Source organism: Diabrotica virgifera, chromosome 2, assembly GCF_917563875.1.
Source record: "Diabrotica virgifera virgifera chromosome 2, PGI_DIABVI_V3a".
Taxonomy (NCBI): Eukaryota; Metazoa; Arthropoda; class Insecta; order Coleoptera; family Chrysomelidae; genus Diabrotica; species Diabrotica virgifera.
In genome coordinates this window covers 58618810-58646283 of record NC_065444.1, presented here as the reverse complement: position 1 = coordinate 58646283, position 27474 = coordinate 58618810, and the positions used below count along the sequence as shown (strand labels likewise).

Genomic DNA, 27474 nt, shown 5'->3' with positions numbered 1-27474 from the left:
TGCATACGTATTTTTAAATTTTATTTAATTTTATCCTAATACACAGTCTTATAAAATTATTCACGTAATTATATAAATTAATTCAAGTTAATTGCAAACGAAAAATATCACATCTTAGATCTACCTTCTATGGCAACCACTCAGCATCTGGATCTTGAGTTTGTTTAGCAGGTTTGGGATGATCAGCTCCCGTATTGTCTGAGATTTTATGGTAAACTTCTTTAGCTTTTTCGGAAATGTACTCAACTCCATCACCTATTTTTCCACCTGCTTTTCTGATAACCTCTGCAGCAGCGTGAGCAGAAATGGTTTCGTCGTTGATGTTTATGTTGTAGCCTGCGTTAGGGTCTTTGGGACAGTTCGATTGGGAGATGATGGAGAGATCGTAGGGGCTGATTTGGGCATTTTCAAGTTTTCCTCTCAACTGAAAAAAAAAGTTAAAAATAATAAAATAAAGAAATTTAAAAACATATTAAAAGATAAGTAAGGTAGAATATGGAACGATTAAATTCTCACGGCTAAAAAACAGGGGGCTCGAATAGGGGAGTGCGAATAATATCGAACAATCAGCCTAATGAGCCATATGTTGAAACTGTTTCGCGGACTCGCACACCAAAGCAATATCCCACATCGCATATATAATACGCCGTCCACACTCTCGCCGAAGTCGATCGAGGTTCAACAAGTACGAGAGTGTAGACGGCCACCTTGTGTAACTTTGCCTCACTTCGTTCTACTTCCATTCTCTGTCGGTCTGGCGCGTCCGAGTCAAAGGGATCTTTGTCGGTATCGCACCGCTCTTTGTCGGTATCGCACTTCCTCGCGAAGTAGAACGAGTGTGTAGAGAGGGTACTTCGGACTTCGGTCAACTTTGGCGAAGTAACTTCGCCGAGAGTGTGGAGACCGCTTAACATACATTGCAAAAAAATACGCACTGAGTATCACATCTGGTTTTCGGTGAACGAAATTTCACCGAAAACCAGATGTGACACTCAGTGCGTATCTTTTCGCAATGTATGTTATATGTGATGTAGGATATTGCTTTAGTGTGCGAGCCCGCATGGACACTCGTTGACTATCCATGGAAGAATCCCGCAGAGTCACCCATGGAAGAATTTATAAGAAGTGCGAGGAACAAATATCGGACAGACAGATCGGGTTCATTAATGCAGTGGGTACCAGAGAGGCACTTTTCGGAGTACAGGTCCTGATTAAAAGATGCAGGGACGTTAACTGCGTCGTATGCGCGTGCTTGATCGACTATTAAAAGGCCTTTGACAGAGTTCAACACTAAAAGATGATTAACATTTTAAAAGAAGCAGACTTGGATGACAAGGACCTCAGAATAATTTCAGAACTCTACTGGAATCAGACCGCATATATGAAAATTAACGGAGAAGAAACAGATCACATAAAAACACTACGTGGAGTTTGAGACTGGTGTATACTATCGCCGTTGATATTTAATATGTACTCAGAGAGAATTTTTAACGAGGCTCTATATGGAGTAGGCGAAGGCATCCTTCTAAATGGAAAAAGAGTAAACAATATTAGGGCCATGTTAAACAAAAAGCAACCAACCCTCAATTTGTAAATTAAGAGAAAATTAACTTTTTATGTTTTTCTAAATATTTAATTTTCCGTCGTATTTTTTTAAATGATAACTTCACTAATCAATAGTTTAATTTTAGAGCAATTTTATCATAGTAGTATCAAAATTATCCTAATAAATTTTTACAAAAAAAATAGCCATATTGAGGGTTTGTCTCTTTTTGCTCTTGGAAATATATCTAATAAAATGCAATCTGCAAAATCCAACCAACCCACAAAATCCATGAATAAAACCGAATAATTTCAGTCAACTCAGTAATACCATACAGTAGAATTTCTACTATTAAACATAATATCAATACAAATAAAAAATATGCGATAATCAGTCAAAACAACAAACCATAATATTTAAAAAGTAAGATAAACATAGCCTTAATCCTAAAACTTACCATTTTCTGCAATTTCGCGAGCCGCTTTAATTATTTTAACAGTTCTTGATTTAAACATATTTTTCGCATTAAAGATTCAAAGATTTCTTCATAATATAATAGATATAACACAACAAATATTTTAATATTTAAGCACTAACTAATATTGGTCAGTACCTCAACGTAAAAACAAAAAGATGCAACATTCCAGGAACCGTAATCGGCATAACAATATCAACCCACTTGGCTGGTACTTTTCGACAGTGCAATGTAATAATATGTTCAGTTACACAAACATCAAACAATCCAAGTGGGTTGGTTGTCTTATGCGAAATCTTAAATGAACTATTATTAAACAGAAATAATTTGGAGTAGTATTTTTCATGGTTTAATATTTAGAATGGCTTGGTTGCTTTTTACACAATGTAGAATACACATTTTTAAATCGATATGTTACATTATCTTGTTTTCCTCAAAAATGTGGGTTGGTTGCTTTTTGCATAACAAGGCCCAGATATTCCGACGACACCATGGTGATAGCACATAGTTTAGAGCAGCGGTTCTCAATCTGTGGTACATGTACCACTGGTGGTACATCTCATCATTTGCGGTGGTACACAAAACACAAAAAAAATCAAAATAGTAGTACATAGTGAGTCTTGTTAATACAATATAAAAATATAGGTGGTACCAAAATTTTTAAAAAGAACTGTAGGTGGTACATGACTCAAAAAGTTTGAGAACCGCTGGTTTAGAGGGACTTCAGAGGCTAATGGACAGAATCAACGAGTACAGTCAACAGTACGGATTAAACATTAATACCCAAAAAACGAAACAAATGATTATCAGCAAGGAGACTATAAACGGGGCTCATCTATACATTAGTGGAACGCAGGTAGAGCGCGTAAAACAGTATTGTTACCTGGGAACTATTATAAATGAGCAGTGGAGCAATGTACAGGAAATAAAGTTCCACACAGGAGAGGCAAGCACGCTCTTTAACAAAATGAGAGCCATCTTCAAAAGCCCACAACATATCCCTAGATACAAAAATGAGACATTTCAGATGTTATGTTTTCTCTGTATCATTCTACGAAGCGGAGGCATGGAGGCTTACAGACACCACTATTAAGAAACTTGAAGCATTTGAGATGTGGCCTTATAGAAGAATGCTGAGAATATCATGGATAGCAATGATCACGAACAAGGAAATTCTAGGAAGAACCAAGAAGGAACCGGACATTACGTTTACCATCAAATGCATAAAACTGCAGTATCTGTGACACGTTAAGAGAAATCAGCACCGTTACTTACTCCTTGCTGCAGTTCATATTGCAAGGTAAAGTCAAAGGTAAACGGTGACCCGGTAGAAGGAGATTATCATGGCTGCGAAAGTTGATGACATGGTTTAAGAAAACCTCAACGGAGCTGTTTCGAGCCGCAGCGAGCAAGGTCATGATTGTCAATATGATTTCCGATATCCGAAACGGATAGGAACCAGAAGAAGAAGAAGAAGTTCTCACGTCAAATATTTTTTTAGGCAATAATCATTATTCTCTTTACTTTGCAAAATTGTTTAAACTGTTTTTATCCATTTTTGGGGACACGGGGTCATATAAATCATCCAATATATTTAGGGATACCTTTTAGGTAATTAGCCACATTTGAATTACTTTACTGTTAACTTTGCTTCTTGTCGCTTTTTTGATTTTAATACTAACACATTAACAACTATAAAATAGACAGTACGTACCTTATTGATATACATAGAATCGAGTGTTTTCGTTCTTGACAAAATTGTGGCCGATTGTCGGTGGGCAAAAGTCAATTTTTGGCAAGTGAATATTCCAGCGTAAGTGCTGTAATCAGTATTGAACACAGTGAAGCTTGAAGATCCAGCAACACCTAAAAGTACATATAAATAAAGTACAATAAACATAAGTCCATAATCGATAGGTTAGATTAGATTTAGGCAAAGAATTGATGCAGTTTTTGATGAAATTTTGTATTTTCTTCTTTTGTATTCTACAAGTTTAAATTTAAAATCAACCACGACCTTTAGGTAAATATTATCTAAAATAAAGTTATTTAATATAATATATTAAATATGGTCCAAGAGCTGTGAGACATTTTTGAGTAGGTATTTTAGGCAACCTGAAAATTTTTCAGGTGACTCTTCCATGATAGCCTAATACAAAAATGCCGGTCTGGCTGGAGGGTAGCGGTTATTTTCCCCAAAAATCCCCCCCAAAGTTAAAAAAAGGGGTAAAAATTGTTATTACAAAAAATATCATTGACGTGACTTTAAAGTAAATTTAAATATTCAAATATAAAGAAAATAAACAGGCCAGGCGATTTGAGGGCGATTTTAACTCTGCAAGATACTTGCATGGGCGCCCCAGGATTATTTTCAGGGGATGCATCTGAACTTCAGAAGATTTCATCTGAATCTGTACATACTATTAACGAGTATAAAATATGCAACTTTACATGCAAATCTATGTACATTCCTTCCGGACAGGGAAGTACAATTATTATTTTGACAGGGTATTTTTTAATATTAAAAATAAATATTCTAAAAAAGACAGGTTTTTTTTTGGTGAAATTTTCCAACTGCCGTGTGATCGAACAAATTACGCGTACATATAAATGAAAAGCGCTATAGGTAAGCAGCAGTGTGAGAAAGAGCTTATACCGATAGCTGTTTGCGTCCTCTGTTGTACCTGAGCGAGTCCGTTCGCTCGAGAAAAATCACGTGACCTGGCGATCCCATGTTGTTGGGCCTCGAAACTTTAGACTAATTATTATATATTATAGTTTTTTAAGTAACTTTTTCTTAATCATAGGAAAATAATACGTACTATACAATAGATTTTGCAAATATGATAGAAAAAGACAGATTTATTATTATAAATATATAGGTAGAAAAGTATAAAAGTATAAACTAAATTAATTCTGTGTCCGAATCTTGTACTTCATCTTCAAACTCCTCATCTGAGCTTAAATATTCACTGTCTTCTTCTTCGTCAGACTCCCCTCGAGACTCAGATTCCTCTTCTACATGATCTGTAAATAGTTGTATTATGTATTTAGAATTAATTAAAAATTAATTAACGACAATTTATTTAAATTACTACGTATTCTCTGTCCTTTTATACGGAGTCGAAGCCTGGACAATCACGGGCGCATCTGAAGAAAGACTTGCCATTGTTAAGATGTGCTGTTATTGAATAATGTAAAAAATATCATGAACACAACACGTAACAAACACGGAAACATTAAGAAAGATGAAAAAGGCAAAAGAAATACTCAACACTATAAAGGAAAGAAAAATGAGCCAAAATAAATATTCATTCTCTTCTTCTTCGTTCGTCTCCCCTCGAGACTCAGATTCCTCTTCTACCTGATCTGTAAATAGTTGTAAATATGTATTTAGAATTAATTAAAAATTAATTAGTGATTAATTAATTGAGTTGCTACGTATTCTTACTTATTATAACTAATACTTAATACTTTTCCTTATATTATAAAGTAGCTCATTTTTCTTTCTTTCATAGTGTTGAGTGTTTGTTTTGCCTTTTTTTATCTTTCTTAATGTTTCCGTGTTTGTTACGTGTTGCGTCCATGATATTTTTTTACATTATTCGATAACACCACATCTCAACAATGGCAAGTCTATCTTCAGATGCGCCCGTGATTGTCCAGGCTTCGACTTCGTATAAAAGGACAGAGAATACGTAGCAACTCAATTAATTAATCAGTAATTAATTTTTAATTAATTATAAATACATATTACAACTATTTACAGATCATGTAGAAGAGGAATCTGAGTTTCGAGGGGAGTTTGACGAAGAAGAAGACAGTGAATATTTAAGCTCAGATGAGGAGTTTGAAGAAGAAGTACAAGATTCGCACACAGAATTAATTTAGTTTATACTTTTATACTTTTCTACCTATATCTTTATAATAATATATCTGTCTTTTTCTATCATATTTGCAAAATCTATTGTATAGTACCTATTATTTTCCTTCAATTAAGAAAAAGTTACTTAAAAAACTATAATATATAATAGTTACTCTGACGTTTCGAGGCACAACAACATGGGATCGCCAGGTCACGTGATTTTTCTCGAGTGAACGGACTCGCTCAGGTACAACAGAGGACGCAAACAGCTATCGGTATACGCTCTTTCTCACACTCCTGCTTACCTATAGCGCTTTTCATTTATATGCACGCGTAATTTGTTCGATCACATGGCAGTTGGAAAATTTCACCAAAAAAAACCTGTCTTTTTAGAATAATTATTTTTAATATTAAAAAATACCCTGTCAAAATAATAATTGTACTTCCCTGTCCGGAAGGAATGTACATAGCTTTTCATGTATAGTTGTATATTTTATACTCGTTAATAGTATGTACAGATTCAGATGAAATCTTCTGAAGTTCAGATGCATCCCCTGAAAATAATCCTGGGGCGCCCATGCAAGTATCTTGCAGAGTTAAAAATCGCCCTCAAATCGCCTGGCCTGTTTATTTTCTTTATATTTGAATATTTAAATTTACTTTAAAGTCACGTCAATGATATTTTTTGTAATAACAATTTTTACCCTTTTTTTTTAACTTTGGGGGGGATTTTTGGGGAAAATAACCGCTACCCTCCAGCCAGACCGGCATTTTTGTATTAGGCTATCATGGAAGAGTCACCTAAAAAATTTTCAGGTTGCCTAAAATACCTACTCAAAAATGTCTCACAGCTCTTATACTAATATCTTTATTTTAGATAATATTTTAGATAATATTACACTGTATATTATTATAGAGTATAGAGTGTTTTGTTTTGGTAATATTCACATCACAACTAAATTTTTGACGACGTAATACTGCATTCGGGACAAGCATGACTACATGATGACTACAAAACTATCTTTCTCATAAAACTTTATTTTTCTATTTGCTCGCAGAATACCAGACAATTTTCCCTTGTCGTACTGTAATCATGAAGTTTTAGGCAGGCCGCACATCAAAGAAACATGAAACGTAAATCACGTTCCATGGAAATAAAACACTGCCAAACAAATAAACGTTCCGGCCATTTATGAAATTTTCCGAAAATAAAAATGTGTTATGAGCATGAATCACACTCGTTTCATTGGTAGGCGGACTTCCAGATTTGTTTAGCCGTGTTTAATTTTCATGAAACGTGTTTTACGTTTTATGTTTTTCGTTTCATGTTTCGTTGGTGTGCAGCTTGCCTAACTGAGCCAGAGATGTGGAGAGAATGAATGGTATTAAGTGAACTAAACGCATAATGCAGTTCAGTCCCATAATGCAGTTCAGTCCTAGATTTCATACATGTAAAGGTAGAGATAGTCCTACGAGACAGTAGACCGATGATATAAAAAGAGTTACAACAAACTGGATTTATATGGCACAATATCTGGAGCAATGGAAACAACTGAGGGATGCCTATTGACTTTACAAGAAACAGTGTAGAAAAGCAGCACTAGGTAAATGGGAGATTATATAATAAAAAATTATATGAAAATTTTAATATAGATATGTAGTAGAAATATAAAATTTTTCATATAATAACCTTTGCACATTGCTCAGCTAAATACAATCTGAACAATATAATATAGCCCAGTATATAGACCGTTTTGGAGCTTAATTTTCAGGGTCAGGGTTTTAGATTCTACTTACCTTCCACTTCAAAGTTGAACTTGTACCGTTGGTGACCGTGCTTTTACTCGGGGGGGGGGGGGGGTGACAGTTACCCCTTCCCGAGGGTGAAAAAACGCGCTTTGTAAATAAGTAAATGGATAAATTGACTAATTCTAAGCAACTTTTCTGTCATAGAATTGTTTAACTTGAGTTAATATTTTTAGTTATTTGAGATCGTAAATCTTTATTTTTCGACAAAAAAAACCACTTTTTCAGGAGGTTTTTCGCAAAAAACTCAAGAAGTACAGTTGAGTCCGGGAATCTTTACTCGTGCGTCATCATTTAAAGCATACGAAATAAGTCGACGACACAGTATAGGAGGAATTCTCCTATACTGTGTCGATGATAAGTCGGAAATTGAAATGTACTAAACGCAACATCAAGTGACTTGCTGTTGCGTTTAGTAAATTTCAATTTCCGACTTATCATCGACTTATTTCGCATGCTTTAAATGATGACGCACGGGTAATAGGCTATTGATTATCTATTTATAGAAAGGAACTACAACGTTAACGGGGTTTTATTGTTTAATATAGTCAATGAACCTCTAGATATGAAAAAACCGCGGAGTGCTACCATCTAAAGGGGTGCATTTTTGAGAAAGGGGTGAATTAGTCCCTAGGCACAGGGCGAAATTAGGGTGACTTCTATGCACTTTTGGTGCAAACACGTCTACAGGAAAATTGTTCCAGGTTAAATTTACTATTGAAATATTACATTTCAAAGTGAAAAATATTTTGTTTTGCAAAAATATATTCAAAAGAAAAGCAAGAAAACAATACGAAAGATAGAAATTTTGTTTTTTGCCCCATAACTTTTTCCCATGGGGATATAGGTATAGGCATTGCTTTACAGAAAAAACTTCCATCCTTCCTCTTTAAAATGATGTTTGGTAAAAGTCTCTATAATTTATAGTTTCCAAAATATGGTTTTTCAAACTTCGATACTCACAGCGATTTTGACCCATTTTCCTTGTTACTTCGCAAACATTGTTCTGTAACTTTTTTCTACGCAGCTTTAGGTATATGCAATGGACATTTAGTAGGAAGAAAAGTCAATTAACTTTAAAATGGTCTATTGTAGAAGGCTGTATGACTATTTTTAAGCAAGATATGGTTTTTGAAAATTGTATACTTTTAATGATTTTTGATATATTTTTCGATTATTTTTAAATTTCTCATTATAACTTTTTTTATTGTATATTTAGGTATATACATTGTGCAATGAAAAAGAAAGCCTATTTTCTTTACTTTAAAATGGTGTATTGTAAGAAATTCTAGGACTATTTTTAAACAAGATATGCGTTCTCAAAATGTGACATATACACATGCCACAGGTCCCAGTAAGATAGAACCATATGCGAACTTTTTTATTATTAACTTTATGAAAAAAAATTATTCCTTATAAAATGCTCTGCATAATCTAAAACCTGAGATGCAATCATCAGATATAAAATTTTATCAATAGTGTACGAGGTATGTTAAAAAATATGAATTTCGCTCAAGAGTGAAGTACATTTATATTTCACAATATCGAAAAGTGTTATTAAGAAAAGTTATTTGGAATTAAAATTATGTTATAATATGCAGCTATATTCTTATAATTGAAAAAAATAAAAACATTTAAAATTTTTCTCAAATTACGGATACTTTTGGATATCCTACGGATATCTTGTTTAAACATAGTCCTAGAATTTTTGCCATACACCATTTTAAAGTAAAGAAAATAAGCTTTGTTTATTGCACAATGTATATATTTAAATGTACAAGAAAAAAAGTCATAAGAAGAAATTTAAACAATAATATCAAAAATCATCACAAGTATAAAACCTTGAAAAAGCATAACTTGCTTAAAAATAGTAGCACAACCTTATACAATAGACCATTTTAAAGGTAATTGACTTCTATTTCTACTAAATGTACCATTACATATAACTAGAAATGCGTAGAAAAAAGTTACAGAACAATGTTTGCGAAATAATGGGGAAAATGGCCCTAAAAATGCTGTGAGCGGCGAACTTTTAAAAATCCTATTTCGGAAAATATAAATCCTAGTGACTTCTTCTGAACGTTATTTTAAAGAGAAAGGACTGAAGTTATTTTTCGCTGAAGCAATACCTATATCTATATCCATGAGGAAAAAAGTTATGGGGCAAAAAACAAAATGGCTTTCTTTGGTGTTTTTTTCTTGCTTTTCTTTTGAATATATTTTTGTAAAAAAAAATATTTTTTGACTCTAAAATATGATATTTCGATAGAAAATTTAACCTGGAATAATTTTCCTGTAGACGTGTTTGTACCAAAAGTCCATAGAACTCACCCTAATTCACCCTGGGCCTAGGGACTAATTCGCCCCTTTCTCAAAAACGCACCTATTTACATGGTAGCACTCCGCGGTTTTTTCAAATATAGAGCTCCATTGACCATATGAGACAATAAAATCCCATTAACGTTGTAGTTCCTTTTAGCTCTCTTATTTTGAACATAATCAATAGCCTATAAAGATTACTGGACTCAACTGTAAGTATTTTATCACAAAAAAAAATTCTTACCAAAAATGTAGCTTATAAAAAAACAAAAAGATTATATGTTCAGGAAGTCTATAAACCCAGTAAAAGCAACGTTGTAGCTAATAAAAAATACGTTCTTATTTGCCAAATTCCAAATAGAATATTTCAACGTGAAATAACCAAAAAATGAAGCAATTTTCGGGAAGAATTTATTGAAATTTTTTAAAGTATTAAAAAAAAGCTTTATTTTTGTTGTATATAAAGTCTCTAGCATTAAAACTAAGCGAGTTAGGCTCAAAATAAAGTTGACCCCTTTATTTGGTAAAAAAAAATCGTTAAAATCTTCCCCTAAATAAAATTAATCGTTACAATGTACTTTATATGTGGATTGTTTATACGATCTAAAAGATTTAACAGGTTGGAAGTGCTTATTTAAAAAAAAATTGGTTTTACAGTAAAAAAAATTCTAATTTATTGAAAAAATGCCTTTTTTTCAAAATAACTTAAAAAGTATTAGTGATACGAAAAATCTCAAGGAGTAAAAAAATGTAAGTTATGCTTTTATAAAACACCAGTTTCATTTTGTTTTTCTCCAAGACAAAAATTGGTTAAGATATGGCTTTTTATATTTTGCATACACTCGTGATTAGTAACGCATTCAGGCCCTTTCAACTATAACCCTTTGAAAGAGAAGCCCTTTAAACCAGTGAAACTTACAGATCATAAAAAAATACATAAGTAAATTAAAATTAATTTCATTTGGAATGCTAAATAGGGGGAGACTTTCATGATTTTTTTACCAAAAAAAAAGTCGACTTTAATTTGGGCGTAACTTGCTTAGTTTTAATGCTAGAAACTTTTTTAAAAAATAAAAATAAAAATACAAATAAAAATAAAGGTGTTTTTAAACTCTTTAAAAAGTTTTGATGGGTTTCCCCGAAAAGTGCTTCATTCTTTGGCTATTTCACGATGAAATATTCGATTTGGAATTTGACGAATAAGAACGTATTTTTCATCAGCTACAGCTTTGTTTTTGCTGGGTCTACAGACTTTACGAATTCACATTTTTAAAAAAAATTTTTTGTCTAAGCTACATTTTTGCTAAGAATATTTTTTTATAAAATACTTATTTTTTGAGTTATTTGTGAAAAACCATCTGAAAACGTGTTTTTTTGTCGAAAAATAAACCTTTTCAATCACAAATAACTAAAAGTATTGACTAAGCTAAAAAATTCTGTCGAACGAAAGTTGCTTAGAATTAGTCAATTTATCCATTTCCAGACTTATTTTAAACGCGCGGTTTTTCACCCCTAACTAGGGGTAACTGTCACCACCCAAGTGAAAGCAACCGACGCGACGTGACGGCACAAATTCAACTTTGAAGTGGAGGGTAAGTAAAACCTAAATCCAAATTTTCAACCAAATCCTAATTCGAAGTTGACCCTGAAAATTACACGGCATCGCCGTATTTCCCGTTTGTTTACTGGGCTAATAATTAGTCGATTCAGTAGACTAAAATCGTAAATAAATATTTTCACCAAAAAAGACATTTACGGTTTTAAAACCACTTACCTAATGAAACTTATTTACATTTATGTCAAGGTTTTCATCATCTTACGTATTTTTTTTATTTTGCAATAACAATTCTTATTTTTATTCATAAACAGTTTTATCACATCTTAAAAGTATAATGCTTTATTTTGTGCAGTGTGCACCATCTTTGAATTTATTTTTCTCAATTAAATATTGTCTTCATATCAGATTGACCAAAAATTGATTGTAATTAAAATTACATTTTTAAGTAAAAATTTTGACGTTTCGAATTCCAATCCGGAAATTGTTTTCAAAAGATTATTTACTGATTGTATGAAAATAAAATATCCGTCACAGTTGTTGAAGGGGTTATGACAAACCTCGATAGAAACATCGATATTTATTTATACAGAGTGTCCAGAAACGCTGCTGACAAACGAAGACCGGAAATTCCTCATATAATTAAAACAATTTAACCCAATTCACCTATTATCGAAAATGCTTCCTAAAGGAGCCAGAGATCTTTGAAGATGGCGCCTTGTAATTAGTTTTTTTAACCACAACACTGCTATTAAAAAAAAAAACGAAAACTGGTACGCCTGTTTATCTTCCCGAGATAAATCGATTCCATCAATTGCAAATTTCTAGTACCGACCGGTCATAGGCGTCCGTTTTGGGTAGGACAACGATTATTTTATCAAAGGTAATACCACGAGTCCTCTAAATTTTATCGATAAATTTTTTTTGTTTTCATGAAAACTTCTTTATTTGGTAAAATTACGAAAACAAACCGAATGATAAAATCATGAGTCCGAAGGACGAGTGAAAATTTTTTTTATTTTTTAAAGCTTTAAAATGAAGATCTTTCAATTACAAACATAAAAAAAATTGTAAAGCCAGATTAACGAATTTGTTGCTTAGATATTATAAATTGTTTATCCCAAGAGGTCAAATGTCGAAGGCTATAACTTTTTGAAAAAAAATCGTAGAGAGTTGGTGAAAGATCTAGTCTCCTTCTACAGAGTTATATTTTCATACTCTGATGTAAATAAATGCGTAAAACATTTTTAAACCTCTAATTTTTGGGTTTGAAAATAAGGGGGCAAATTTCGTTATAAACATTTAGAGCTGAAGCGGCCCTGTACATCCTATGAGTTTTTAACTTACAGATTATTGTTGCTGAAGATGAAACGAAGATTTATAAAATAATAAAAAATTTCTACGACCAACTGAAGCCGAGATAATTTTTGGGTTTGAAAATAAGGGGGCAAATTTCGTTATAAACATTTAGAGCTGAGGCGGCCCTGTACATCCTATGAGTTTCTAACTTACAGATTATTGTTGCTGAAGACAAAACAAAGATTTATAAAAAAAATAAAAATTTTCTACAACCAACTGAAGCCGAGATAATTGTTTTTTTTTTCTTAAGTCGTAGTGCCTTTATTTATAACAATTAAGAAATTATTTTACAGTCATTGACTAAAGAAAAACTTATATTATCTTAAAATAAAAATTATTATAAATAAAATTACATTTAATTATTAAAAATATTATTTTTAAAATCTATGCTTTTGCGAGCGGCCGAATTTTGCAAATCGCCCGGCTCGATTCAAATCCGCGCGGTCGGAAAATTTTTACGTACCTTGTATTAGATTTTGACAGAAAACAATTTAATAATATTACCATTATAATATACAGTCTATTTACCACTGTATTTTTTTTCTTGATAAACTTTTATATGTGAAATTTCATTTCTGAAGAAATAATTTTACAAAAATGATACATAAAGGGTGATTGATTAGTGTGAGGAAGCTCAGTATATCTGTTATAGTAAAAATTACAAAAAAAAGTTATTAACAAAAATTGTAGGCAGCTTTAAACTCCACATTTTAAAATTAGCTGCAATCTTACAGGGTGTTCCATAAGATGGTGGCAGACCAAACTTATGTTTTTTTAAATGAAACACCCTGTATTTTATTTTAAATTTGAAATCTGCTTCACTTCCACATCACAACAATGTAAAGTTTTATTATGTTATACCGGGTACTTAAAAAGGTATAGCCAATAATACCTAAAAATCGTATCAAGTTTAAGTCCCTGTGTAATTAAAAAGGAGTATAGGAACATTGATCTATTGCAACCATACTTTTTTAATAATTGTTAAAAATTATAAAACATATTCGTTTTCATAATATTCGTTAAATCAAATACAGGGTAAGTCAAAATGCAAGTACATTATTTTCTTGGTAATTTTAAATAGAACACCCTGTATTTTATATCACTATCGAAAAGTACTAATATCGTACTTCAAATTTTATAAAGTACTCCCTATATCTAAAGTTATCAGTTTTCTAGATATTTTTATTTTTCCATCAAAGTATTAATTTGGTAGATATTTTAACGTTTACCAATAATTATTGTGAGTTGGCCATGATTGATTTGTCATCGTAAATTATCAACAATTATTATTTAGTAATTCAGTAATTAATTCAATTTAAATTAGCAATAATGAATTTTACTACTGATGAAATGGTAGATATGATCTGGATTTTGGGGGAATGCAATAAAAATTCATTACTATCAGCTAGAATTTATCAAGAACGGTTTCCAGATAGGCGGCAACCGAGACAAGATACATTTGAAAAATTGAAAGATCGATTTAACCGCACTGGTTCAGTGAATTATGAAAAACATGAACGAACAAAAACTAGTGTGACAGAGGAAAACGAAATTAGTGTGTTGATGGCAGTTACAGAAAACCCACACACAAGTATAAGGAGTATTTCCAATGAACAAGAACTTAGTTACTACTCCGTTCAAAACATTATATCTAAAAACAAGATGCACCTTTATCATATTCAAAAGCACCAAGAATTAAATAATGATGATTTTCAGAAACGAATAGTATTTTGTGAATGTGCCTTAGAAAAAATTAATGAGCAGAGAGATTTTTTTGATTATGTCTTATTTGGTGATGAAGCTACATTCCATCGAAACGGTTCTGTTAATAGGCATAACTTTCACTACTATTCAACAAGTAATCCATACCACATAGTAACACATAGTCAAACAAGATAGTCTCTAAATGTGTTTGGAGGTATCGTCGGTAACCATGTAGTAGGACCATATTTTTTTGAAGATAATTTAAATGGTGAGATTTATTTAGATTTTATCGTAAATCAGTTACCGATATTATTAGAAGAGGTTCCACTTAATATACGTGAACAAATATGGTTTCTACATGACGGTGCTCCTGCGCACCACAACGAAGTAGTACGTGGTGAACTTAATGATCAGTTTGGTGAAAGATGGATCGGAAGGGATGGACCGGTAAGGTGGCCCCCAAGGTCACCAGAGTTCAATAAAATGGACTCATTTTTTTGGGGTTACGTTAAGAACGAAGTATACAAACTACCTCCAACAACAAGAGATGATATGAAAAATAGAATCCGAATTGTATTTCAAAATATTTCTTTACAAATGCTTAGTAATGTAAGCAACTCTTTCAATGACCGCTTTCAAGTATGCATAGATGTTTTGGGAGGTCATTTTGAATACCTTACTTAAGTAAGATAAGTTAAAATTACTGTTGTTTTTTATTTTTTTGTGTTGTTATTTTTTTTTTAATTTTCCGTCGGTTATTTGTTATAAATTTTATTTAAAATAAATTGTTTTCTTTTCTGAATTAATAAACAATAACGTCAAACTGTCAGTTTCTGACAAATCAATCATGGCCAACTCACAATAATTATTGATAAACGTTAAAATATCTACCAAATTAATACTTTGATGGAAAAATAAAAATATCTAGAAAACTGATAACATTAGGTATAGGGAGTACTTTATAAAATTTGAAGTACGATATTAGTACTTTTCGATAGTGATATAAAATACAGGGTGTTCTATTTAAAATTACCAAGAAAATAATGTACTTGCATTTTGACTTACCCTGTATGTGATTTAACGAATATTATGAAAACGAATATGTTTTATAATTTTTAACAATTATTAAAAAACTATGGTTGCAACAGATCAATGTTCCTATACTCATTTTTAATTATACAGGGAGTTAAACTTGATACGATTTTCAGGTAATATTGGCTATAACTTTTTAAGTACCCGGTATAACATAATTAAACTTTACATTGTTGTGATGTGGAAGTGAAGCAGATTTCAAATTTAAAATAAAATACAGGGTGTTCCATTTAAAAAAACATAAATTTGGTCTGCCACCATCTTATGGAACACCCTGTAAGATTGTAACTAATTTTAAAATGTGGAGTTTAAAGCTGCCTACAATTTTTGTCAGTAACTTTTTTTTGTAATTTTTACTATAACAGATCTACTGAGCTTCCTCACACTAATCAATCACCCTGTATATATGAAATATATAACTATATTTTTAATTTTTTCATTGTTATATAAATATAATAATAATAATGTTACTTCTTACTATAATATACAATATAAAACTTTTTCTTCTTGTAGTGACTATTCTTTTTGGATTTCACATATAAAAGTTTATCAAGAAAAACAAATACAGTGGTAAATAGACTGTATATTATAACGGTAATATTATTAAATTGTTTTCTGTCAAAATTTAATACAAGTTACGTAAAAATTTTCCGAGCGCGCGGATTTGAAGCGAGCCGGGCGATTTGCAAAATTCGGCCGCTTGCAAAAGCACCGATTTAAAAAATAATTTTTAATAATTAAATGTAATTATATTTTTTAATAATTTTTATTTTAAGATAATATAAGTCTTTCTTTAGTCAATGACTGTAAAATAATTTCTTAATTGTTATAAATAAAGGCACTACGATTGTACGATTTAAGAAAAAAAAAAAACAATTATCTCGGCTTCAGTTGGTTGTAAAAAATTTAATTTTTTTATAAATCTTTGTTTCGTCTTCAGCAACAATAATCTGTAAGTTAGAAACTCATAGGATATACAGGGCCGCTTCAGCTCTAAATGTTTATAACGAAATTTGCCCCCTTATTTTCAAACCCAAAAATTATCTCGGCTTCAGTTGGTCGTACAAATTTTTTATTTTTTTATAAATCTTCGTTTCATCTTCAGCAACAATAATCTGTAAGTTAAAAACTCATAGGATTTACAGGGCCGCTTCAGCTCTAAATGTTTATAACGAAATTGGCCCCCTTATTTTCAAACCCAAAAATTAGAGGTTTAAAAATGTTTTACGCATTTATTTACATCGGAACAGGAAAATGTAACTCTTTAGAAGGAGATTGGATGTTTCACCAACTCTCTACGATTTTTTTTTTCAAAAAGTTATAGCCTTCGACATTTGACCTCTTGGGATAAACAATTTATAATATCTAAGCAACAAATTCGTTAATCTGGCGTTACAATTTTTTTTATGTTTGGAATTGAAAGATCTTCATTTTAAAGCTTTAAAAAATAAAAAAAAATTATTTGTACAATAAATATTGCAATTGTAAAAAACGGCCATTTTGGACCTTTCGCAGGCTGTTTTGCAATAACCAATTAACAAAATTAAACTTACCATAGCTCAAATTGTAGGTTTTTTAATTTACTACAACTTTCTATTAAACAGTTTTTCTCTAAAATCAATATCCTAAGCTACAAAATTAAAAATCATTAAAAATTGCAAATTTAATAAATGAAAATCGCAATAAAAAAAAGCGCACAATATTTTTGGTTACATTTTAGTAGAAGTTATTCCTGGCATCGTCCTTTACAACACCTGATAGGTTTCAAAAATTCCTGAATTATATCACGTTTTTTCACCCACAGCCTGGGGTAATTATACATTTTAAAGTAGAAGACTTTAAAATGATATCGCCAATTATGAGTTGCGTTCCTGGTATTTATATTATTATAATAGTATTTTGTTCCTGGTATAATAGTATTTTGTATTTTTTGTATTTAGAACAACACAAAAAAGTTATGCTATAAATAAAATAACCGTTGGCCTAGAAATTCTAACTAGAAATCCTAACTAGAAATTCGCAATTGATAAATCGATTTGTCTCTGGAAGATAAATAAACTTACTAGTTTTCGTTTTTCTAATTTTTTTTTCTTAAAATATTTTTCAAATTCAAAAAACGAAAAATGTTCAAATCGATTTTTCTAGAAAACGGTACATCTTACCGATTTAAAGCAAGAATACCTTTTAGTACTAGAATACCTCAGAATTTAATAATCCAGCGTAAAAAATATTTAAAAATTTAAAGATAAAAAAGTTATGCGATAAAATATCCGGTGCCCTACTCAAAAAGGACACCTATGACCAGTACTGAAATTCGCAAATTGACTAAATCGATTTACCTCTGGAAGATAAATAGGCGTACCAGTTTTCGCTGTTCTAAATAGAAGCGTTCTGGAGGTGTTTAAGAAAAATTAAAAAATTAGTTAGTTTAGTTAAACTATTTTATTCATCTTACACTAAAAAATTTAGCAACTAACTTCATGCTGTCGGTGTGCGCGTACATTTCATACTGTCATTTTTTAAATATAACTTCAAAAACTAATTACAAGACGCCATCTTTAAAGATTACAATTATTACATCATTACAATTGGAAGTAATTGGGTTAAATTGTTCTAAGATTATCTTCGGTCTTCGATTGTAAAGAGAGTTTCTGGACACCCTATATACACAAAACACGAAAAAAAAGGTTAAGGAGGGTTCTAAAAGGTGTTGATGTAAAAGGATATAAAAATACACATATTATGTATTTTGACGATAATGTCCTAGATGCAGATAGTGCTTTAGGACTTTTAATGATTAATTAACCTACCAAATTGATTAGCAGAAATTTTGGATAGGGGTTTACTATCGATAGAAAGAAAACAATGATAATCATAAAAAAAAATCAATATAAACTACCTATTGTCTATAAACATTAACGATTACATTTACTTTAATAGTAACTACAGGTATGTGGTATGTGACATTCGACATTCTTAATGTTACATTTATTTAGGGTGCAGCCTACGTGTTAGGAGAAACCTAATAGATGTATATTTTTTATAGAACAAGCATTGCTCTTTGTAATATGCGCCTTAACATAAGATTAGACTTCGATACTTGAATGATATTCGACTCATACCGTACGGAGCTTAAGCATAGGCGTTATGTTATTAGATGATGATGTATGCCCAAGGCACATAATTTTAAATACCTACAACTGGAATTACATACTATTATAAGCTCCTGTATATCATAATCTTTGTATTTATTGTTAGAAAGTGGCTTTTGAGATATTTAATTAGTCCATAATAACTTGTATTTACAATACAAGCTTTATTCTTAGGTGTATCAATCAATGATTTGGTTAGTCACATCAGAAACTTGTAGGTTACCAAAATATATTAACGTTATCTTAAAAACCGATTAAATCTGATAAATTTACTTACTCAATGGAAACTTCACAGTCATTCTTGCTGGAACCGATGGGTCTACTACTTTCAATGTTCCTCTATAATGATATCCATGTTTAATTGGTGTTAGCGATATCAAGAAATGCTGACTGGTTTCCTCGACTTGGTATTGACCAGGTTCATCAGAGTTGGTTATGTTGTAAAGTATACAGTTACTTGCTGTGCCCGTTTTTTCAATTACGTACCAGATACCTAACATCTGAAATATAACACGCATTTTTGTTATAAATGCTTTTCCAATAATGTTAGATTATAATGATGATTGAAGAACGTGAGAATCATAAATGCTGTATGAAAAATAGAAAACGTTGTAGAATAAAAACGATAAAATTCTTTATAAAAGGTATATTTGTTAAAATCCCTAAAAAGGGCTACCTCACAGAACAGAACTAGTTTTTGATCGGATGACCGATCATCATCAGTGTTTACGTGAATCTAACATGCTAACCACCAAAATAAAAAATATGTGGGTAAAAACCCTTTACAATTGATCCGTCATAAGAACATAGATAAAAGATGTGAAATTAAACATGGATGTTTAAAATATCCAATGTTTTATGCTCTAGGTACCATTAAGCTCGAGTTTGACTTGTTCACATCATGACTTTATGGTAACAAGTGGCCATACCGAATGTATTATCGGTACATTGTGCCATTCATCGACATAATTTGGTCGCAAAAAACCTTAGTGAAAGTTTGCATGAATCACTACATTATCAGTGGCGGCTGGTCAGGGTCGGCAGTGCCGACCCACACATTTATGGACACATTGTAGATTTTTTTAAATATTTAATTTAATCAGAGTTGATGATATTCGTTTCTGTGAAATAAAAAAAATATCTGTGAGATAATACAGACTAAATTTTATTCATTGTTTTTAAAAGAATTCGATCGATTCCATACGTTAAGTGATCCCTGTGCGCTGTGCGTAAGAGACTTCAAAAAGGATCCTATTGCTGTGAGTTTCGACGGTAGTGCTCTCTCGCGGTTTGAAACTTGTACTTTTCTGATAAAATTGGTGTATGTGAAATATACAAAACGAGAAAAATAGATATTTATCTAGAAAACCACAAATTATGAACTGAAATATTATTGTAACCTGATTACTGAACTAATACACAGAATTAATAGTAAAAGTAATTATGTATTTTTATTTTATTCATTATAATTTTAATAAGTAATATATAAATTCGTGCGACTGGATGACTGCTTACGCAAGAGGCCATTGAAAAAAGAAGAAATTTATGTTAAATTTAGAGGTTACCTCTATTTTGATTGGCTGTGAGTTTCGTTGGTAGCGCTCTCTCGCGGTTTGAAACTTATACTTTTCTGATAAAATTGTTCAAATTTAATGCACCAAACTGCCACTAACAGCGCTGGCGAAAACTGTCAAATCCCCTCTACTCATCGGCTCACGGCGAATAGCCATGCACCCGATTGCGATTGTGTGTTTTCGGCAAGCCGTACCCAGATTGAAGATTTGCTTGTAATAAGAAGCTATGGAATATTAGCCCATAGGCAACCAATTACATATTTCCCGTATCTATTTGAATGGCAAGTACGGCAGAAACCAATCTGCCGAGCGGTGATCTGCAAACGGTAGCAAGGCACGTATGAGCCACGTACCTTGCTATCGCGCCCGGGATAAAATTATGAAATAGGTAAGTAGGTAGTTTTACGTCGTTTAATGATTGATATTGTAATCTTTTTAAGTTGTTAGGAATTACCATTTAGGTGACAGGATGAATCGGAGGATTCTTTACATCAAGTTAATTATAGAGAACAAATAAAATTGTTTAACAAATTTTCTAATTTACTTTCTGACTCGAAGACATTTAGCGGCGTACCTAAAACAGCACAGAATGAAAGAATCAATTAGTAATTACGTTTTGATGCTTTTCGGTAGAAGTAGACGAAACTACGGATAGAGGTAACATGTCATTCACAAGTATCAATTATTGTTCTTCGATACGCGTTACGTCTAATATTTATGAGAGGTTTTTAGGTTTTCAGACGTGAGTAGAAGCCATAAGACAGAATATATTTTGGTGTTTTAAAGGACATATTAAAATTTTTTGATATCAAAAATAAATTGGTAAGGCAAATTTATGACGGCGCTGCTTTGATGTCCGGTGAATTGTATGGTCTCCAGGCAAAAGTTAAAACTATTGCACCAGGCAAAACTATTATTTACTCACTGTTATAAGTCATTGACCTCTTTGACGATTCAAAATTTAAAAGTTACGCCAAAGAATTTTGAAAATATGTGTTAGGTTCATTAAAAATTATCTATCATTCTTTAATCAAATAAAATAAGAAAATGGATTAACGGGTTTATATGCTGATCCAAATATTTTCGGAAGGTGGGATAAGTTACAAAATATGTATAATTTTACTGCAATTCATTAGGTACAACAAACTGTTCCCGAAATTAATAAATTATTGTGCTCAAATGTGGGCAAATTCAGCCTCAAATGAACGGGATTTCTCTTGTCCCAAAAGAGTCAAAACGTATTGTCGAAACACCATGAAACAAGAGAGAATGTCAAACTTGTAACTTTTAAAATCTCTCCAAAGCAATAATAAAGTTTACAATGACGTTATAACCCATTTTGCTACTCCGAAACAACATATAGACTAAATAGACTTAATTTATAAACAGGTTTAGGTTCTAAATTTATAGGAAAAAAAATAAAAAAATTAAAAAAAAAAACAAAAACCAAAAATTTCTTATGAAATTGTAGTCTTTTAATTAGATGGCATACCTATCTGAGGAGACAAAACCTTGCCGACCCTGTCCCTAAAGCCACTGTACATTATGTCATTATAAATCAAAAGGATTGTCTTCAATAAGAGATTATTTGCTAAACTTTTATTTGCGGTCCAATGTTATCTCATTACTTAGTCAGAATGTGCATTGTTTATAATCAATTAAAAATTATGTGATGCATACTAGACCCCTACATTGTACCTACAGGTGTACAACACTGAAAAATATATTATTTTTAAAATGACACACAAAGAAAATACCAACATACATTCCGAGAAAAAGAAGTAAAAGGAAGGTATCCATTATCATGACAGAAAGAATTGATTTCTCCATATTATAAGTCCAGAGCATTTAGGATTGCATTGTGTTTGAGATGACATCATAAAAAATGTCTACAATAGAAAAATGTGTGGAAATGTATTATTGCATTTTTTTACAGCAGGCACCTAAAATGAATCCAAAACTGCATAAACTTGTCAAAATTAGTATATTATGGGCCAGATTTTTTTTTATCAGGGCTTTGGGGGGTCGTTGAACATGAATAGGTCATCATAACAGGTTCCAGGAGCACCTGGTGTCCACGGTTACTGATAAGGGAGTTTCGAGGGTTTTCCATACTGTTACTGCAAACAGATTATTCGGAGGTTTTTGAGGTCGCTGAGCACGAACACGTCATCAGAACCTACCCCCGGAGTACCTAGTGCCCAGATTCACTGCTAAGGCACGTCATCCTCTGAAGTTTCGAGGTTTTTGGCACTTAATTCATGTAAACAGAATACTCGGAGGCTCTTGGGGTTGATGAATACGAATATGACATCACAACCGATCCTCGGATTGTGCTCAGTGTGACTTATGTCCGAGTACTCTGTTTGCGTTTTGGTGTCGGTAATCCTCAAAATTGGACACCAGGTGTTCTGGGGGTTGGTTCTGATGGCGTATTCGTGTTCAGCAACCTCAATAACTCCCGGGTAGTCTGTTTGGATCAATTAAGTGCCGAAAACTTTCGAAACTCCAGAAGATGTGCCTTAGCTAGGAACTTGAGCACCAGATGCTCCGCGGGTAGGTTCTGATGGCGTATTTATGTTTAGCGACCACAAAAACGCCCCGAATAACAAAATCTGCCACTTAATACAGTGCGTCCATAAAGTAACGCATAAATTCGTTATTTCGTAAACCGGCGAATTTAAGGAAAAATCCTGAAATAAATCGATTTTTATTTTTAAATTACGATTTTTTGGAATATATGTCATACCAGTGACGTCATCCGTCTGGGCGTGATGACGTAATTGATGATTTTTTTTTAAATGAGAATAGGGGTCATGTGATAGCTCATTTGAAAGGCTATTCAATTATCTATGCATTAATGTAAACATTAACAAAATTATTTATACAGGGTGTTCAAAAAAACATTTTTTTAATTAAAATAATCGAGACAAAAAGAAGAATGTATGTAATTTATTTATTTCAAAATGCGTCTACTACTGTCAGAAAACAGAAAAAAAAATTTATTTGACAAATAAATATTGATTTTCGCTTAAACGAAATATTCAAACTGGCAAGAGGCAGGTGGGTGGAAGCTTTAACATTGAATTTAAGCGACAAACAATATTTGTTTGTCAAATAAACATTTTTTCCTGTTTTCTGACAACATTAAAACGTATTTTGAATTAGATAAATTACATACATTCTTCTTTTTGTCTCAATTTTTTTAATTATTAAAATGTTTTTTTGAACACGTTGTATAAATAATTATATTATTGTTTATATTATGGAATAGATAATTTAATAACCTTTTCAATGAGCTATCACATGACCCCTATTCTTATTTAATAAAATCATCGATTACGTCATCACGCCCAGATGGATGACGTCACTAGTATGATATATATGCCAAAAAATCGGAAATTAAAAATAAAAATCGACCTGTGTCGGGATTTTTCCTTAAAGTCGCTTGTTTACGAAATAATGCGTTACTTTATGGACGCACTGTATACTGATTTTATGCACTGTAAATGCAATTAAGCATTTTTCAGCACATTTTTCTATTATAGACTTTTTTCTTGACGTCATCTCGAACACAATGAAAAAGTTGTAAGTCGATAGGTGCTGTCGTGCTGTACCTATTTAATAAAAAAAAATATGAAAAAAAAATTTTAAGAAACGGTTTTTTTAGTTACGAGTGACTAAAATTAAAAATATTATAAAAAAATCAACTAAAAAGCAAAAAATAAAAAATATGAAAAAATCTAAAACATTCGTCAAAGAAAAGCGTGGCGCGTCTTCATCAAATAAACGGTTTTCGCGCCACGCTTGTCTTTAACGAATGTGTTAGATTTTTTCATTTTTTTTTTATTTTTTGCTTTTTAGTTGATTTATTCATAATATTTTTAATTTTAGTCACTCGTAACTAAAGAAAAGTGTTTCTTAAAATTTTTATTTTCATATTTTTTTATTTTTTACTTTTTAGTCTTACACTTTTTAAACATATTAAAATATTAGGCCATGTTTATTAAAATATGTATAAAACATGATGTACAAACATGAAAAGTAGTCGGAATCGGCAAAAAATTTGAAATTTTATTGTTTACTTATGAAGCATAACGTAAACAATTACGTAAAATTGTTAGGGGGGGGGGGAAGACGTGAAGAAGTTGCACATTACCTTATGTATACTTTGCCCTGCCCATGCCCATGGTTCATATAATTAGCTACAATCTGTAAAAGTTTCAAGTTTCTTCATTGTAAAAAACAACAGAATATAAGCATTTTCCGTTAAAATCGTTTTTTTTTTATTTAAACAATTAATAAACATAAAAGAATGTTTATTGACTATTCGTGTATTGTTCCCGCGAATGCATAATATGTCTGCACATTTTTAGTCATTTGCATTGAAGAACGGCAGTCAAATTGACGTCCAAAGATTTGACCCAAACGATTGAACTATTGAACTAAAGAAAATCGTTTAAGTTTAAATAATTAATACGCCAAAACGAATTCTAATGTTAATTGTAGCACAAAACGTCTCTACCGGTGGTTTTTCTAAGACTACGATAAAAACACGAATTTTTTGAATTCAAGTTTTGGTTGAAGTTTTGTTTCGTATCGTATTGAAATTTGACACGAATAAGCGCCGATTTTTATATAAACAAAATGAGCGTTCAAAATTTGAAACTTTATTGTTTATTTATGAAGCATAACGTAAACAGTTAACGCAAAAAAGTGAATACATATAGTTCATATCATTAGCTACATACAATCCGTAAAAGTTTCAAGTTTCTACATTGTAAAAAACAAGAGAATTTAAGCATTTTCCATTAAAATCGTTTTTTTTTATTTAAACAATTAATAAACATAAAAAAAATTATTGACTATTTGTGTATTGTTGTATTGTTCCCGCGAATGCATATGTCTGCAAATGTTCATTCATTTGTATTGAAGAAAAGGCAGTCAAATTAACGTCTAAAGATTTGACGCAAACTATTGAACTAAAGAAAAGCGTTTAAAAAAGCGTTTAAAAATCGATTTATTCCGATGTTTTTAATTCGAAATGCAATGGTCTAACAGCTCGTCCAGATGAGGGTGGTTTGAAAACGTCGACGTCGCGGTTTACCTGTTTTACCTGATCACACCCTAACGCCGCTTTTCAAGTTTCCAAGGAAAACAGGTAAAACGCGATGTAACCGCTGGCAACAACGGCGGATCCAGCAACCTTGCAAGGAGGGGGCAATGAATAAACATTTTCTCCTCACTCGCGTACGCAGGATTCTTTTTCGGTATGGGCTGTTACTTTATTTTTCTTTTATGTCCTTTCAGAACGTTGGTTACTATCATAGCTATCTTAATTTTATTCACTGCCACCCTAAATCAACCACGACCTGCTTCTTCGTCCTGGACTGCGTTTGCCTTCTATTTTCACTTGCATAATATTTTGTAGCAACCTATATTTGAAACTTTTCATTTCATGTCCAAAATACTCCACTTTTCTCTTCTTGATGCCTTCCATAATCTCAGTAGTCTTCTGAGACGTTCTAGTATCGTGGAATTTCGAGAATCTTCTTCACCCAAGATACTTTTAAAATTCTTCTATAGAACCACATTTCGAAAGCCTCAAGGCGATTTAGGTAATAGATCGATTTTATTTACAGTCCAAGACTCGACACCATACAGTAACACCGAGAACACGTCTTTGGAGAAGGAATTCTGTTTTATGTTTTATTCCGTTATTCAGTTGTCAACAGGACACAAAACTCACTATTTATTTTCAATCGTAATTATCTCTTTCTTAAAAAAGGCGACACCAGGCGAAGTCTCAAGGAGGGGGCAATTGACCCCATTGACCCCCCTTGGATCCGCGCTTGGCTGGCAAACCGCCCTCGTATACTCGTATGTACAAAGCGTAATGGAGGGGTGATGTGTGATGTGTGTAGCCATAGTGTGCATTCAAATCCGTTGAGATCAAACGTCTTTATTAAATCTATGAGGTATGAGGGCATGACAAATGATTATTGATATTTAGTTGAGTGTACTCGGTGGGTTTCTCCAAAGGCATAACCAGGATGATCCTAAGGGGGGTTACAACTACTGAAAGGTCTCTAGTGGATATGGAATAGTAATGGTGTTAAGCGTATAGAGCTCAAAGTACATCCCAATGGGGAGAGGTTATAACCCCCAAAATCCCCTCTGGTTAGGTCACTGGGTTTCTCAAAATAAAAATATTTACAATAATATGAAATACTACTTACCCTGTCCATTTCAAATCCAGACATAGGTTCTATAACAGGACATGCCCCCAGGTGATACGAATGCATCTCCACATATCCCGTGAAACAAAACACCAAAAACACCGCAACGAATTGTTTAAACATCTTCACCCGTTACTCTCTACTAGTGTTAACAATAATGACCGAAGTAAGTAATAAACTGATTTAATTCAATTTGTTGTTGCCATTATATAGTTTGACGCTTTGCAGTTGACCAACCAAATAACTGAATACTGATAAAATTGTAAAGTTTATTAAATTAGCACTGACCTTAAGGATTAGTGTATTAATGTATGAATGAGACACAGCAGGTCAAATAGTTCACGCTAAACAAGTTTTTAACAAATTCTTTGTAATATTTTGTTGGCTTGTTGGTTCATTGGTAAATAACGGCTTCTTCTCAAGAAGCGGTTTATGAGGACATGATTCATAAAAACCGATAATGAATTTGATTTGATAGTATAGTATAGTTTAACAAGTTAAATAATTTCCTCTTTGAAAACAATGACTCATCTTAAAACAGTTTAAAAATTTCTTGTAAAACAACAAAAATAGATAATATAATTTTTTTCGTCATTATCTAGCGAAACTAAGTATTTTGTTTGTAAGTTTTTTTTATAAGTATTAGGTAGATGCCATACGCCATCGGCTAAGAATGCAAGCAAAAAAAATGCAAAATCATTACTTGCTTATAACTTTTGTAAAAATTAACTTCACTTTTGTGAATGCACTCATTAATTTTAATTGTAGAGTATATACAGTAAGAGCCACCG

The 27474-nt window shown here is 32.0% G+C and overlaps 1 protein-coding gene across 1 annotated transcript; it reads right to left on the bottom strand.

The window, feature by feature from the left end:
* LOC114337849 (apolipoprotein D) lies at positions 1 to 26922 on the bottom strand. The gene is made up of 4 exons (XM_028288402.1): positions 26684 to 26922; positions 19148 to 19370; positions 3733 to 3884; positions 1 to 424 (listed from the first exon to the last, which is right to left on the bottom strand). Exons 1-4 carry the CDS (start codon positions 26804 to 26806, stop codon positions 128 to 130), a joined length of 795 nt encoding a protein of 264 aa, XP_028144203.1. The 5' UTR covers positions 26807 to 26922; the 3' UTR covers positions 1 to 127.
* Positions 26923 to 27474: the final 552 nt, after the last annotated feature.

Excerpts from the sequence above, each read along its gene's own strand:
- LOC114337849 (XM_028288402.1), bottom strand. The coding sequence starts at position 26,806 with ATGTTTAAACAATTCGTTGCGGTGTTTTTGGTGTTTTGTTTCACGGGA. Across the intron at positions 19,371-26,683 it reads CTGGATTTGAAATGGACAGG|ATGTTAGGTATCTGGTACGT; the intron begins GTAAGTAGTATT and ends GTTATATTTCAG. Across the intron at positions 3,885-19,147 it reads GACTGTGAAGTTTCCATTGA|GTGTTGCTGGATCTTCAAGC; the intron begins GTAAGTAAATTT and ends ATGTACTTTTAG.